Source organism: Temnothorax curvispinosus, unplaced genomic scaffold (assembly GCF_003070985.1).
Source record: "Temnothorax curvispinosus isolate PA1 unplaced genomic scaffold, ASM307098v1 QBEX01013028.1, whole genome shotgun sequence".
NCBI classification, from domain to species: Eukaryota; Metazoa; Arthropoda; class Insecta; order Hymenoptera; family Formicidae; genus Temnothorax; species Temnothorax curvispinosus.
Genome location: NW_020222808.1, coordinates 938,569 through 954,669, shown reverse-complemented (window position 1 = coordinate 954,669; position 16,101 = coordinate 938,569). Strand labels below are relative to the sequence as shown.

At 37.6% G+C, this 16,101-nt stretch overlaps 2 protein-coding genes across 2 annotated transcripts in view; both read left to right on the top strand.

The window, feature by feature from the left end:
- Window positions 1-16,101, top strand: part of LOC112463098 (sestrin homolog) — a 147,549-nt gene that overhangs the window by 30,045 nt on the left and 101,403 nt on the right. Inside the window, exon 5 of the mRNA XM_025029288.1 lies at window positions 8,445-8,474. Within this exon, the coding sequence (XP_024885056.1) occupies window positions 8,445-8,474 (30 nt within the window). The remainder of the gene's footprint in view (window positions 1-8,444; window positions 8,475-16,101) is intronic.
- Window positions 742-2,086, top strand: LOC112463099. The gene has a single exon (XM_025029290.1). The coding sequence runs from the start codon at window positions 844-846 to the stop codon at window positions 1,114-1,116; it is 273 nt and encodes a 90-aa protein (XP_024885058.1). The 5' UTR covers window positions 742-843; the 3' UTR covers window positions 1,117-2,086.

The window sequence follows — 16,101 nt, the reverse complement described above, 5'->3', positions numbered from 1 at the left end:
TAACAGTGCGCGCGCTATCCGCGATCTCACTGCCGGAATCTGTCACAAAGTTGTCGAAGTTGCTTCGATTAATACTCGTTCCTGCCGGCAGGAAACCGATGAGTCGCCGACGAACGGTTTCTAGCTTTTTGCTCGAGGCTGTAATGCATTTGTAAAACGTGACACGTTTGATAAGCGGTTTGCGAGGGTTTAGAAACTCTACGGTAGTTCTATGCATTCGTATGTTTGAACAAAAGCGCATGTAATACGTGAAACAAGAATAACAAGAGATAGGAGGACACTAAAAATACAATAATTATTACCTACGTCTAATAATATAAAATATTATTTGAGTTAAAAATATTATTGCGCGTATTACAAAGTTAAACCCGCAGTAACATCCAGCAGCCAATGATTTCAAGATCCGTCACGTAATCGAACAAGAAACAATAGAAATTCTACAATACTATCAACTTAATAGAAACTTTTCGTCACGTAGAATCGCCCTTTTGAGCCATCGTGTGCGATCGATCTTGTTATTAAAGTCAGCATCGTGTGGCGCAGCGCACAATTCACCGATTTATGCTGGAACTTTCCTTTGCAGGTATCGACAATATATCTTCCGGTAGACAACGACGACGCTGGCGAAGATATTGTCTTCGTAGAAGCAACGCGCGTCTTCGGAAACCAATTAAACCGGCTGTTCCTCTGCAAGGAACGTATTTCTGTCTCGCGAAATATTCAGCAAACTGAAGTCTCACGATCTTCAAGTTTGATCAGCGAATCTAACGAGAACCGAAGTGGTCCCGAAGCGTGACTGTTTGATCACGTGAAACACTCGAATTTGACGAGAGAATATATAAGATGATGCTGATGCAGGAGCCCGGTTGGAAGCTGGAGCGTAAGGGCTCGGGGGCGCAGGTGCTGCGCAAGGATGGATCCCACTTCAAAAGCAATACCGCACGCGTGTGCTTCCGATGTGACGTGGAGATACGCGAATTCGTGCCCGATGAGGATTACGGTATGACGGAGAGCATGGAAATGGAAACGGCCGCAAGTCCCCTGGCGATGCTGTCCAGTTGCGTGGCAGCGCTTTGCGTCACCATCCTCCTGCCTTGGCTCCTGATCGGGGGCTAAATCGCGCCGCTTCTATCATCGATCGCGGCAGGACGTCGTCGCTCGAAAGATTCGCATCGACAACATCATCCTTCGATTGATTCTCGACTACGAGTGTACTCGGGTACTGGTATCCGTCTATTCTTACGCTGGTGAGAATCCCAATAGTCGCTCGTGGTATATTTGACGGTTAACAATGGTTGCGTGAATTCTTGAGTCGAACGTGCTCAAGAAATGTTAAGATATTATTGTATACTACAGTATCCGTGATCAATGGATATTGTAATACTTTCGGGCATTTTTTTCGATTAGAGCGAAGACTCGCTATTCCCGTTCGAATATCGATCATTGGATATCATTCGAGGAAAGACATCTCTTGCATGAGACGAGAGTGTCACGCGGTTAATTGTTTTATCAATGAACCGAGATAGAGAGATGAACAAGTTTTATCGCTATGATTATATATAGGATTTATAATTGCATTCATCGCGTTTGTAGATTGATGTGACGATTCAGAAGTTTATTCTTATCGATTCTATACTGAAAATTCTCTGGAATTTATGATAAAACAAATTTTTTTACAAAATTTGAACGTGTCGAAAAGAATTTTGATTTAATACGTGATGAACAAAGTCATATTTATAACACTGCGAGCTAGAGATTCAGAATTCGATTCAGAGTTCAAAGAATAGCAAGCATGCTAGATATTTTTTAGAATAAGTTATAGTGACCGAGACAAATGATATTAATGTTTGGATGTTATCCAAGATTTTCAATGTTATAAGTAACGAGAATATGTGACTGATTTTTTTCTGTAATTGTATAGTGTATAGTTGAACAAGAGTTATTTGTAATATATGTGTATATCGATCTTGTAACGGTACAAAATTCAACATGATTGTATTTTGCTAAATGTTACGTAATCCAAATTTTGTAAATATTTTATATGTGTAAGAGAAGGGCGAAAAAATAATAAGTAAAAAAGAAAAAAGAAAATCCGAACCCGTCGTTGGCAGGTGATTGATTCAACCTACACTTGCTACAGGTGGTATACCTACTCGAGGCACAAGCGATTCACTTCCCTTTTTCTCCCTATCCTAGATACCGCCGGTTACACCAACTGCTGTTAAGATTTAATGATCCCGTACTGCAGCTGTGCTACTGCAGATTTATCCTAGCCATTTTATGGACCTCGCTGTATCGTTAGGTTTTAGATTAAGAGCCGAGTAACAGCCGGCTACGAATTCGCAAGACCACGCGGACATAGAGCGGGATTATAAAGCCGGGGTGAACGGGATAATATCGCAGTACTAAAGTCGTCGGTAAACTCGAAACAACTTGATCGCGCGCACGGAATATTCCTATCATTTATATTCCGTCGATGTCGCAAAGCGACGGTCGAAGAGGCAGCCGGGCGGATATAAGCCATCACTTTTTGTACATTTTGCAATTTTAATATCCGCGTATAACATTTTTTTTCTTTTTTTTTTTTATTAATTCTCTAATGCACAAATGCCACTTTTGCGAGATGAAACACGGTTGAGTGAGAACTTTGAAATAATAATAGTAATTGGATAAAGAAAAATTTTAATACTAGTTTTTATAATTAATTTTTTTTATATGACATGTACAAAGACTGATATATACATATATATCCGATTTGCTAGAAGATATAATATAATATAATATAATGCAGCGGAAGATAAAAGAATAAAGAATAGAAGAGCCATCAGAATAGGGATTTAAAATTTTTACGAATTCATTAGATTTACGTGTGTAGTACATGTGCAAAAGATATGCTCTCTGATAAATTATCTATCGAATAGCCATTTTCTTCCACGATATATCTAAGAAGAAAAAGGTCCGAAATAATATAAATTTGATGAAGTATATTTTGGTGAGATATTTTACATAACACATAAACTACAGACTGTTGTATATCTAGTTCAAGCTTTAATCGATTATTTAGAAGGGAAGGTTTCGAAGTCCCTTGTTGCCCTCCGATTTTGATGAACTTTTAATGTTGTTTAGACGAAAATAAGGGGACACGTATTTTTTTTAGTTATATTGTGTCCCTTATTTTTGTCTAGAGAACAACCATTAAAAGCTCATCAAAATTAAAGAACCACTTCGCATCCTTTCCTGGTAAATAATCGATTAAAGCATAAGTTAGATATACAATAGTCTGCAGTTTATGTGTAATGTAAGATATCCCACCAAAATATGCTTTATCAAATTTATATTAAAGAAACGAAGTCTCGAAAATTGCCAAGTAACTTGTCAATAGCAGCAGTTACTTCGTCGAGACTTTGAACTCTCGGAGGATACCATCCTCCAAAGAAACATCTGATGAGCTGTCGTTAAAGAATGCTGGCAGTAATCGCGTCTGCAACGTAATCACTCATCGAACATCTGATCGCCCGTGCATCGAGAATATTCATCATGAGCTGGCACCGTTATATTATATAGTAATGGCACTCGTACCTTGCACCAATATCAGATACTTATGATATAACTGCCTCAAGCGCGAAAAATAGATTATTTTAGAGATGACGTCGACGCGACAATAAAACCGTCTTACCGTTACGCGACTTATGCGGACTCTTGTGTACTATTTTATTTTAAAGTAGTATTATCGATAAAATCACACTTCCTATTTTACACAAATTTCGCACCATTGTTTGGCTGTTGTTTGAGAAGATATCAAATTATTACTTTTTATAAAATTCAAAATAATATTCTGTTTCGAATAAATGCCATATTTCCATAATTTCACAGCACCATTTCTATAATATTTTAAATTATAATAAATTTTAATTTTATGTTACATAATAATAAGTTTACACGAATTTATTTAAATTGTTAGTTAACTTTATTCAATTTTGAATATAGCATGCGTGAATTTATTAGTGTTTGGCGTGCACTTGATATACGTAATTTTCTCTCTTTTACTAATATATTATTAACAGGGATTTAAAATTTTCAGCCGCTCTTCTCTTCCAAAAACCGTCTATGTTTTTTATGCGTATTTCTTACGTACGCTATTGCCAGTATTGTTTTGAGGACCATCATACCGTTATATGAACGTCTTCCATTTGTCGGTGGCCGTAAATTCGTTACGCGTGGTCTTGCGTGCTCGCGCGAATTTACGTTCGTCGGTCGGTGCGACCCTCGGAACGTACCTCGAGTTCTACTTTACGGACCGGAAAGATGGATGAGAGCTTCGCGGGAGGCGAGTTGAAATAAATTTCGACGAGACGAGAGAGGCTCGCGGTAAATTTTTTCGTTTAGCGAGACCGAGAGAACCTCAAAGGAAGAGCCAGTTTCTACCGGCTTACGTGTGCGGGAAACTGCTCCTTCTCTCTTTCGCTCGCTCGCGCGAAAGTATCGGTGAATGCTGAAACGAAAGAGGTTCTGCTCCTTCGAAGAACGAGGCTGGTAATACTAAAGAGACTCTCTCCCTCTTCCCAACTCGTCTCTTTAACCTGCAACGGTACTGCACTTCGTGCAATTTCACGGAAGACTACAACCGCTCGCCGAGATTTTGTATATTTAATCGACAATGCTGTTCGAAAATGCCGGAATAAGAGAGAAATTCGCAGAGAGGTACTCGCAACGAACGTAACGTGGTTATAAGCCAGCGAATTGCACGTCTAGAAATAATTGTAATATAATTATTTTAATTTGACGGTAATAAATAATTTAATTTGACGGTATAGAAGTAAAATAATTTAAATAATTAGAGGACTCAATATATATATTAATACGTATCCGTAAAATAATTTATTTAGTATCTTCGACATTGTCGGTCTACTTCGTTAATTATTGCTTTGGTATTCGTCAATCGTTAGCGCGAAATTATCGGCGAAAGTTGTATAATATGATTTATTATCCGACTTGTTAAAGGTGCATTTATTCGAATAACGTCTAAAAAGTATTGCAATATTAACTCATAAAATATTCTGCATAGATGGAATATTTTATTATCGCATCGTTCGAAATTGTTCGCTGTCATTTACAACGGTGGAAGTATAAAGATGCAGATACTTTGCTATAACGCGATTAGAGGTGTTAAATTTCCCAAATTTGCCGATAAAAATGTTCTTGGAATACATAAGGATATTGAGAAAAAATTTTAAATTGCGAAATGGTGGTAGTTGCGAGATGAAACATATAACGATGCTAGTTTTAGTAATCGTGAAAATGCGAATCTAATCGATTTATTCAACATTACGGTGCTATAAACGCGTCGCTCCTTTTTCTCCTCGTTATGGACGTACAGGCAAAAATCTCGTTCAGCGAAATATAGTTCCGGTAAATCAAAGTTTATTCGTCGTGTAAATCGCATGCGTAGTAAAGTACTGTCGTCAAGCGGCGACAGTGCTGTTGCAACAAATTGTGTGCGCATACGAGATTTGGGAGTAAACCGTATACACAGGCGCGATTATGCATAGGATGCCATAGACCGCGAGAATGCATAATCAACAACGTGTTATTTGTTTATGTTTCTATAATAAAACACAAACAAGATACAGCCATTATTTCCGCGTCAGTTTCCTCTGTTATTCGTTGCAAACCCGTAAATTATTCTCGAAGAGCTGTTGCGGAAGAACTGTACGAATACATCTTTATTTAATTATTATCATCTATATAATATTTGGCAATATACATACTGCAGTATATTTTTTAATAATCTTTTAGAATTGTTCTAAAATCTAAAGTATTTAATTTATTAAAACTGCATATCACATTGGAGAGGATAATTTTATCGAAAAATTCTTTATTACGTATAATTATTATCTATTTATATAAAATTTTTTGTTAAGTTTAATTTTTTTATTTCGCTGTGATTGATACAGTGAGTTTTATTTATAGAAATTAGACAGTTGAAAATAATTGACCTGCATTTTTTTATTCAGGTTTCTTTATCAGTCGACCCGATTTATGTCTTATTTTAAGACGCACATCTTAATTTTCACTTATTTTCCAGAATAAAACCGTACACATTAATAGATCTTCGTATAGTGATCAACCTATTTATTACCCGCGAACACAATGTGCGAGACACACGCAATTACCTACTTACAGCTCATTAAACTATTTCCCAATCTTCAATCTTGCGCACACGATGGTATGTGAAGATGGTATACGGAATGTCAAATAGATCAAAGTAGACGAGTGTTCAGTCGACCGCAAGCGTGTAAAAATCTTAGTAATATATTATGTCAATTATACACGTGCAAATTAAATCATTATAAAGTTTTATAATTTAGTTTATAATTTCATGAAATTTTACATAATTACATAATTAGATATATAAATTATTAAAATGTTATAAGAAAAATATATGAGATCGATTAAAAATAAATGTTCTCTTAATATGATAATTTGGTGAGATTAAGAAACTCAGCCATATTTCATTTTGTGCGAACAATTGTTAAATATTAATGGAATGGGATTGATAAGAAGTTAATGTAATAGGAGTTTCATACTTGACATACTATATTTGAAATATTACTCACAAAGTTCGCTCTGACCAAATTATTCGGCATCTCGTATAATCTGGATCTTATGAATAAATATAAGCTAAAACATATTCGCGCGTCTCGCCTCTACAATCCGGAATACGGCTGTCGCGGCGCGGGAAGATATATGATACAAAAATTTCGCATCGCCGCTGCGTTGAATCGTTAATGAATCCGTCGCGCAACGCCCACACGCTCGCGGATGTCTTAATGAAGGCAATCCAATTAGTATGCGCGGACAATGGAAGAGATCACGGCTAGCACGAATCTCTTCCCGACCTGTGTCCCTTTTCGCTCCCGCCTCCCGCGACTTTTGCATTCTCAGCGTTCCGTCGTACGAAATATGCGCATGCTTTATAGGGCCGATGAAATGTGTGAATTTAATTTCTCGGTGCTGCGGGCGCATAAATATGCATCGTGCGGCGCTCGCTCCTTCCTCGCCCCCGCGCTCTGATTTATGCGCGATTACGCATTTACTGGAGCGGCGACGGATTCCGCTGACCGAGAACGGTCAGCGGTTTCGATATTGTCCGGATGAACGAGAGGAGAGACGACATAAAAGGACCACTGAAAACTTTAATCGATAGCCCAGCTCTTCCAATATAATCCGATCCACCGGCCGGATCAATTCATCCGGGGCATCCGCACTTCAATATGAATCCCGGACGATCACGGTTATTTTATACCGTACAGTAAGAATTAGCGATATCCGTCTTCCTCTTTCGATATAGAGAAGAACCGAAAGAATTTTTATATTATAAAATTTTTTTTTTTTTATTGTGTTAGGTATTTTATATTGATTTAATTACACTGGATTAGTATATAGTTTGATTATTTTATTAATGTATTTTAAATATTTGTTTTGACGTTTAATTTTTTTTAAAAGCTCTCTCGGAAGCTCTCGTTCAATGATGCAGAGTAAAATCGGCGATATTAATTTTTCTTGTCTCGCGAAATGTATTCGCATTTGTATTATGTATCGGATAAATCGATTTCCGTGGAAAATGTTATATAGAGCTCCGGCATATGCATCCGTTTCTCTTTCGGAGCACGTACGACGACCATGAAAGTTAATCAAGCAGTCCGAAGCATCGAGTATTAAATTAATCCCAACACGTTGTGTGCAGACCTCGCGAGAATGTAACCAGCCGCGACGGCTGATTGATACAAATTGGCATCAATTTCCTTCAATTTACGAGGGATCTCGCAATTTTACGACACTAGGCGGCATCTGCCGTCGTTGCCGGGCGCCTCGGCTCGCCGACGGGCAAAGCATTTCTCTTGTACACGCGCGCGGATCGATGTAACTGGCTGTGTCGTCGGTAAAGCCGGGGATATCATTTCGAAATGACTTGGATAGGTGGCGTACAATCCACCTCTTTTCTCGACCGCACACGCTCGCGCGAGATTTCTCTTTTGTTCTGTTTTGTCATTAATATTAGCTTTCTTATAAATTGTTAATTTATGCTGAGTACGTGCTGCATCGATCGGCAATGTTGCATCTGGCTGTGAGATTAAGCATCTGATCTGGTTTTACATTAATTAAAATTAAATTAAAAATTCACAATTTTTGCTTTTATATTGATTAAAATTTAATAGCTTAATCTCATTAATTTTAATAATATTTATGATCATGATTTTCAACAAAGTGGACCGGTGAGATAACTCTTTTTTCTCGTATCGCGATTGTTAGACGCGAAGTAATTTAACGACGTTTGATTCCGCTGATTCGAATTTTAAATACATTGATTCAAATACAAAATGATAGGTTTGTATATTACAATTTTCCTATTTTACTAATGAAATTTTTGTTTTCTTTTTCAGCTGCCGGATCTGAACAATCTCGACGAAAAGGTGAGTCCAGATAAAGATGATATCATAATAACATGTCCATTTGCATGAAAAATATATGTAGTACCTACCCGTAAAATGAAAAATCATCATATTCCGTTAAAAGACGAAGAAATTACGGTTTTGATATAAATTTCAAGTCCGTACGTACAATAATTTGCTATCAAAACACGTAATCGATTTTAGAAAAATCTCTTTATACGGATTAATTATTTGGTAGGCGACAACCGTACCACATTAAGTATAGGCTACGTGATTTAAATATAGACAAAGAGGAACGTTTTATAGATGCATAAAAATTACAACGTTCGCACGGAAAATTACATGCCTACGTGACTATTCTCATAAAGTGGCGAGTCAACGTAATGCAGGCAATAAGAATGCAAAAAATTCTAACGACTCTGACTTATCTGTTATCTACCATTCTACCTTATCATCTATCTATTTTTGTCCAACGTAGTTAATAACGCTTCGGAGTTAATCATATAATACGATATTAGATAGTCTTAGTTCTTCGTCATTTTTATGTTACGCTGGAGTATTTCGACTTATAGGAAGCTTACTATACATAATAACTTGTTATCGATCAGTTAATGTTGGATTTGGAGCGATTACTTTTTTTTATCGAAAGGTTTGAAAAGGTTATTGACATTCTTGTTTTCAATACATTATGGATATCGTGTTGTAGTTATATTAGTGCATATAGAAACTGAAAAAATTTACATTGTACCAAATTTTAAAATATTCTTGAAGAATAGTATTTACGTTATAGATTATTATACATTTAAAAAGGGAAAGTAGAAAGTGGGCGTAAATGTATCAATGCAAAAATAATCAATCCGCGGGATTGGTAAAATATCAAGCCGCGCAACCTATCATTACTCTTCTCTTCTCGAATTTTTCTTCGGGAGGATTCTTCGGATCTTTCCGAACTTTCATTTATATTGAATTTTTACGTAAAACGTGATTCGTAAAGAATGTACCGCACAGTCACGTTTGCAGTTGCGAATATCCGAGGAATGTCGGTCATCTCGTATTGGCGATATAGGGCCACCTGTTCCGAGGAATTGAACGGCGTTTAAGAGAAGCGTCGTGTAATAGCTGTCCTAATTATACATGCTATCCTATCGATTTATTAAGTCATCGTTACATATATGCCGTAGCATAATGCGGGTAGCATAATGATAAAGAATCGATTTTTCTATATTTCAAGTATATATTTCTTTTTACATACATGTTGATACTTCTATAATTTAACATAGTTCTTTTTTTATTCTTTTTGATGTATATAACAATATGTAATTAAGATCGTATTACAGAAATAGTTTAATATCGTGTGTAATGGTCATTACTCTTAATAGGTAACTACGTGAATTTCTAGGAATCAGGAAAAAACAAGATACTACGTCAAAAATCTAAGTTAATCACGTCAATTAAGATTTTCCTTCTCTTCGTACTCTTTCTCAGTTCTAATGGAACCGTCGCAACTCCTCCACGTAATCGTCATTACGGTGTTATTGCGTAATTCAACTCGAACGATTCTCTTCAATTTTACCGCGGCATTGCTTATTATCCAATTTCAGCGGTCGTCGAACTTCTCGCCATCGAAAATTGCACGCGTTTATTCATTCGTTCCGGCATACGAGGCCCAATTTTCATATGTTGGCACGTGGGTTTATATTTGGACGCGGATCAGCGGGAGGGGGGGAAGATGGGGTTTCGTTCACGTTCGAGTCGAATACGAGAATCACGTGTGCGTAATTCCGCGTGTTCTGGTTACGACCTTCGTGCGATCATATTGCTACCCGCGCGTCCGCACCGGGTAGCATAATCGACTATACCTTCCTTTGACATGCAAATGACGCCGTGCAACATTCAAATTGTAGCCCGTGTTCCGGCATAGTTGCACACTGACTTTTGTACTGTACAGCAGTGCGTTACGCAGCGATAAAGCGGCTTTATTAGATTGCATTTCGTAGTCGCGTGTTGCTGGATCTCTGTGGAAAGGAGAAATAATGATCCGTACACAACTTTGTTACATGAAAGAATGAATGGCAAGAGTAATCCGTAAAACGCGAATTTTCCTTCCGTGACACAGATATATTATATAATTCACATTCGCGAAGCAGATTAGAATACATACGATGAAACTATAAGCAGAGGAAATTAATAGTAAACGAGGTTTCTAATAATTATCGTCGGGTATAACAATCCAATTTGAGTACTTAAAACCTTTATCTAATATAAATAAACTCGCGATTATAAAAGCAATATCTGTCCATTTATCGTCTATTTTCTTAAACATGTGTATCGGATATAATTTAGACGTTCCGTTTCGACAGACTACGCGTAGACTATGGTGGATATCAGGTACAATTAATATACATTTGCATACATACATACATACACATACGTACATATATGTGCGTGTGATTAAATCGAGTGTCATTAGCGTTCAGTTAGCGTCCGGGGTGAACATTCTATTGGTGTCTGTCGTGCTGCGTGCATGTGACTGTTGCATTTGCAGGTGCAAAGTGTCGTCGGCCAATGAGGTCGTCGATCGTTCACTGTCCGGTCAAGTATTTTCACGCGTATCTAACTCTGATGGTATAACACGTCAGCGAGATCGGGGTTAACAAGATAATAGCTTTAAAAAGATATACACATAGAGCACTAAAGGTCACAGTCACGTAATTGCTTGCTAAGAAGAAATCAATCTTCGAATTTCACTTTAATAAATATGAAATTCTGACTCGCGAAGCTACATATATATTGCTATAATTATAATAATTTCAATAATTGTGATTTTTAACGTAACGATTATTAGTTTTTTTTTAATTGCCGATAACAAATTGCTAAGATGTCGGATTGCACGGTGTGCTGCATTTTTTTATTGTCCCTCGTCTTTTATATAAATAGTTTTAGGCACACGTATTCTAATAGCGTGATACTCAAGCGAGCATCGCTAGACGCGGTTATTCACTTTTATGCATACAAAGTCGTTTTAGAAGTTTGAGGAAAACAGGCCACGCGTACCTCGTGCGCTTTGCATGTATACCTATATAAACTGTAGTTTCCTAATGTACCTCTAATGTTCTTGGGCAAACGGTTATTTCTAACAGCGCGCGAATGACAAGTCAACACTTTTAGCGCAGATAGTCTCGTAACACTGATACGACATTTAAATCGCCGACAAACTACCATTATCTACCAGTGCTTAATGCATTAATGATGCTTATTTACATCATTAATTTAAATTCTTTTATCATTAACGTTGGAGTTATGTGGAGTGATCCAGATACTAACTTTTAAATATTATAAAGTCAAGTGGTATTTTGCAATAGGAAGTAAACAATATTGGGCGGGAATAACTTCGCTTTTGTGATTGCGTAACGATATGTTTTCGCGATTGTGAGCTTGCAAAGCGCAGCATTGACGGAGAGACCGGTTCTGAACTCTCGAACTCGGAATCGGTTCGAACTGGCTGCCGTCTCGGAAGCCATTATGCCGATCTGATGTCATTATGAGAATAATTTCAGTCTTTGTTACGCAATGTGATTTGTTTTCAAACGCGAGCGTTGAATCGTTACGTGAGTCCTACTAAAGAGTAGGACTGGCACTTCCGAGCTCGGAATCGGTTCTTAATCGATTCCTTACCGAAGTTAGAAGACCGCACCTCGCTGACTACGCTGTTTCAACGTCGATTTAATGCCCGTGCAGTCATAGTCATAACTTTACTTGGCATTGCGCAACGATTTGTTTTCGAGCTCGGGGTGGAATTGCTCGCTTGTAAGAAAGAGGGAGATATACCGGTTCGCGGTACATGCGGCTCATTCGCTTGGCCGTAGGTGCCTTTTAGAAGTTGAGAAAATATCTGTGTCACTCGTGACGATCGGTCGCCGCCGTTGAAGCTTGCCAGATACTCGTTGTAAACAGGATGGAATTCGCATGCATATTCAAGTTTGACGTGCGCGCGCGACGACGGGAGTATCGAGGTCGCGGGCTTAATTTTCGCCCGGGGATTTCAGGCCGCAAGAGAGTAAAAGCGCTCTCGCGTTTTTCGGTGAAAGTATACGGAACGATGGGCTCCGTAAGATCGATCAATTGGGTTAACGACTCCTCGAGTAGACACATTCGCCATTCCGAGCACGGGCTCGAAGTTGCACGATTAACCGGGATGATTATGACAGCGGAGAAAACATCCTCACCAAAATAATACCCGATAAAATTGATGCTCATTATTCTTTAACGACCACACGATGACGTGCGAGTAGTCGTAATTAGATGTATCACTTTTTATAATCGTATCGTAACATCGTAATATTACTATATACCGCCTTCGATAATGACATAATTTATATGTATACAGTCATCAATAAATGAATATCGCGGTTATCTTTGTTGATCTTACACATTTATAATTATTAATTTATTATATTTATGTAGTCATCAATAAATTAATATCGCGGTTATCTTTGTTGAACTTACACATTTATAATTTATTAATTTATTACATTTATAGTACAATTTTTCTCAAGTTTTAAGTAATTTATACATTCTTTGTGTTATTTGGACTATATACGCACTAATTTAATGACTATCGTTTTTCAAGAACTTCGAGGATTGTTATAATTAAAATAAAGGAAGGAGATCAAAAGAAAAATAGTGACGTTACTTGAAAACAAGATAGGATCGTTATTTTTTTGCGAAATTGTGCTAATTTTTTTTCTATTAAAAGATCTATGTAAGTGGTAGTTGTAACTAACGTTTACAATGATTTACGTAAAATGTGTGTCATCAGACGGACGTCCGTTTAGCGTAGCGGATAATCATTAATACACGGAGAGTTCGGCTCGTAGTTGTCGAAATGCGAAACTCAACCGTCATCGTGCATCTGTCGTCCGCCAGCAATGTCTGCTTTGAAATTCCCAAACTCCCTTTCGTGTATTATGTGCAAATTTCGCGCACATCACCACGAGCATACACGAGGAACGCTCGTCTTCGGCGTCCGTTTACAACACCATCATTTACAATTTGTGGTCGTGCTCGCTAGAGCGAACTGACATATGACTCGCGTACATGCACGTGTGCACATAACAGTTTCTGTACTATCTCTCTCAAGAAACGATTTTTATTTATTTTAACAAATAAGATCCCCTTTTTAGTTTTCAGACAAATCGATTTGCATTGATTTAATATATAATCAAAACAGAAAATGCTTGAATCACCTTAATTATTTTCAGTTCCATTTTTTATTTAATTTTTATTTATACTATACGTTATTCTAATTATTTTTTTTTACAAAATAAATATTCAAAGAAATGTTATGTACAAACATAATTTTCTTAATTCTTATATAATTTCGAATTGTCTGGTTATAGAAGTTTTTGAAATACTATGTTATAGTTCTCGCGAGAGCTTTTACGTGAAATTAATATTACGGTAACACGATATTTCGCGACGCGAATAATATCACATCAGGGATTCTCGACTCACGTTACGTCGGCGATTAGCGTCCCTGAACGGCGCTATATGTACGTTAATTCTCTCGTAACTAGTGTACGTATGTTACACGCATACACGCGCATGACGTATATGGTCGAGCTTGATAAACAACAGTGGTTGCCAAATCGCGGCTAATAATAAATGGAAAATCATTTGCGTAATGAAATGCGTTCGACCGGGCTGACGTTTCGCAGAGCGGACGCGAATCTCACAAATGTCGCGTTTGATATCGCATTGAATCATTTATTTCGGCAAAGGCTTCATATAGAAACTAGTCGAAACGGAGCGTTGAGTAGAACCATTAATTTCTCGTGACATGCTGAAACGTGAATAATCCAGAGAAATGTTTATCTGTAATGACAACCACAGATTCGACTGCGCCTAGTTTTGGTAATTGGTACTAGAGACCCTATAATAAGAGACTGGTCATAAGACCGAGTTTTGATTGGTCCTTCAGTTTTGTCAAAAGAAAGAGAAACAGAAAGAGAAAGAGGTATAAGAGAGAAAGAGAAAACGATCTAAATGTATATCCTTCTCTCTCTCGCAAGATTTTGACAAAACTGGCGTTATGTGGCCAGTCTCTTATAGGATCTTTAATTGGTACTTCAGGAACTCGATAATGATGCATCACGGTTCTCAGCGAGTCTTTCTTAAATCTCACTTCCTGACTGTTCGAATATTACGTCTACGGATTTTTCTTGAACGAGAGCTTGTCGATGAGAAGCAATATTGTGTAGAAGAGATTCATTAATTTCTCGTGAATCTCGTGATACACTCTCTGAAGCGTGAGCTTAAAGTAGCGTTTTATCTCGAACGGCAGCCATAAGATATGATTACGCCTAGATTCGCTAATTGGCGCTTCAAGGACTTGATAATGTGTTACGGTAATCTATGAGCCTCATTTCTCACCTTCAGTGTTCTTTGAATATTTTAAATTTACTCCGCTATATAACGAAAGTAAATATTTTCAGATACCTATCTTAATTAAAATGTGACTTTGATTGATGAGTTCGCAGATGCGAATTTTAGTAATTTACATAAACTGCTGTTTGCATACGTTTGCATCTCTCATTAAATATCACGTGCCAAATTTTCAAATGATTGGAGATGAATTAAATCACTCGTATCAAATTTTTGTACATAATTGAAATCTTCATACGTTTTAATGTAATTCGTAAAAACGTTGATAGGTCGAGGAGTTAAAAAAAACAATTTTTGTGAAAAGCTGATAGTTTTCGATATCAGACAAGATGTTATGGCTGCGAATGCAAATGGGTTAACGCGATAATTTAATATAAAGCTTCCCGAGCGGCCGTTAACCTCTCGAGTACATAAAGAGCAAGAGCTAGAGGTAAAGTATACCCTCGGCTACAGTGACGTGTATCGCGCGTCACTGCATGCACATACCTGAAACGATAATTTGCCGTGACGTTCAATGTGCGTCATTGCAGCGGAGAAAAATCTGTGTATTATGCTCATTTGCGATATCGGCGCATTACTGCGATACTCACGTTACGTTTGAACGAGAATGATAATTTTATTTTTATAAATTCCGGACTCTTATTCCACTCATTGCCGCATCTTTCCTCTTGAAACTCAATAAAAGCTTACGAGAATTTTTCTCTGTTATTTATATTTTTCTGTGAGCGTGAGTGGGAAATCTATTTTCAGCTATGGGATATAATAAGCACGATGATTACTCTAATAATCGCGTATGCGCACAGCCATACAGGATTCGTGATTCCGCTTTGCGTGTCTTTTTGCTTGGGCTGTATAAGGTTTAACGATTATGCGCGCATGAACGGAAAGCCGAATCCCGAATCAAAAGCAGTGGATTTAAATAAAGCCGCCGATTGATCCTCCTGGATAAACGTCATTAAGCCGACGGCGACAAATGTAGAGTCGTCGGGATTGCGTTCAATTAACATTTCTCCGTAACCCACGGCGCGAACGCCGTTTGTTCATTAATAAATACGCTCGAATCGCCTTGCGCAACCGCTCGATAGATAAATAATGTAACTGATGCGGGTTACGAGATCGAAGCTGCGATCGGGGCGAAGTGTGGGTGTATATATTAAGTGTGTGTGTGTGTGTGTGTGTGTGTGTGTGTGTGTGTGTGTGTGTG

Coding starts and splice junctions, on each gene's coding strand:
- LOC112463099 (XM_025029290.1), top strand. CDS start 844: ATGATGCTGATGCAGGAGCCCGGTTGGAAGCTGGAGCGTAAGGGCTCG.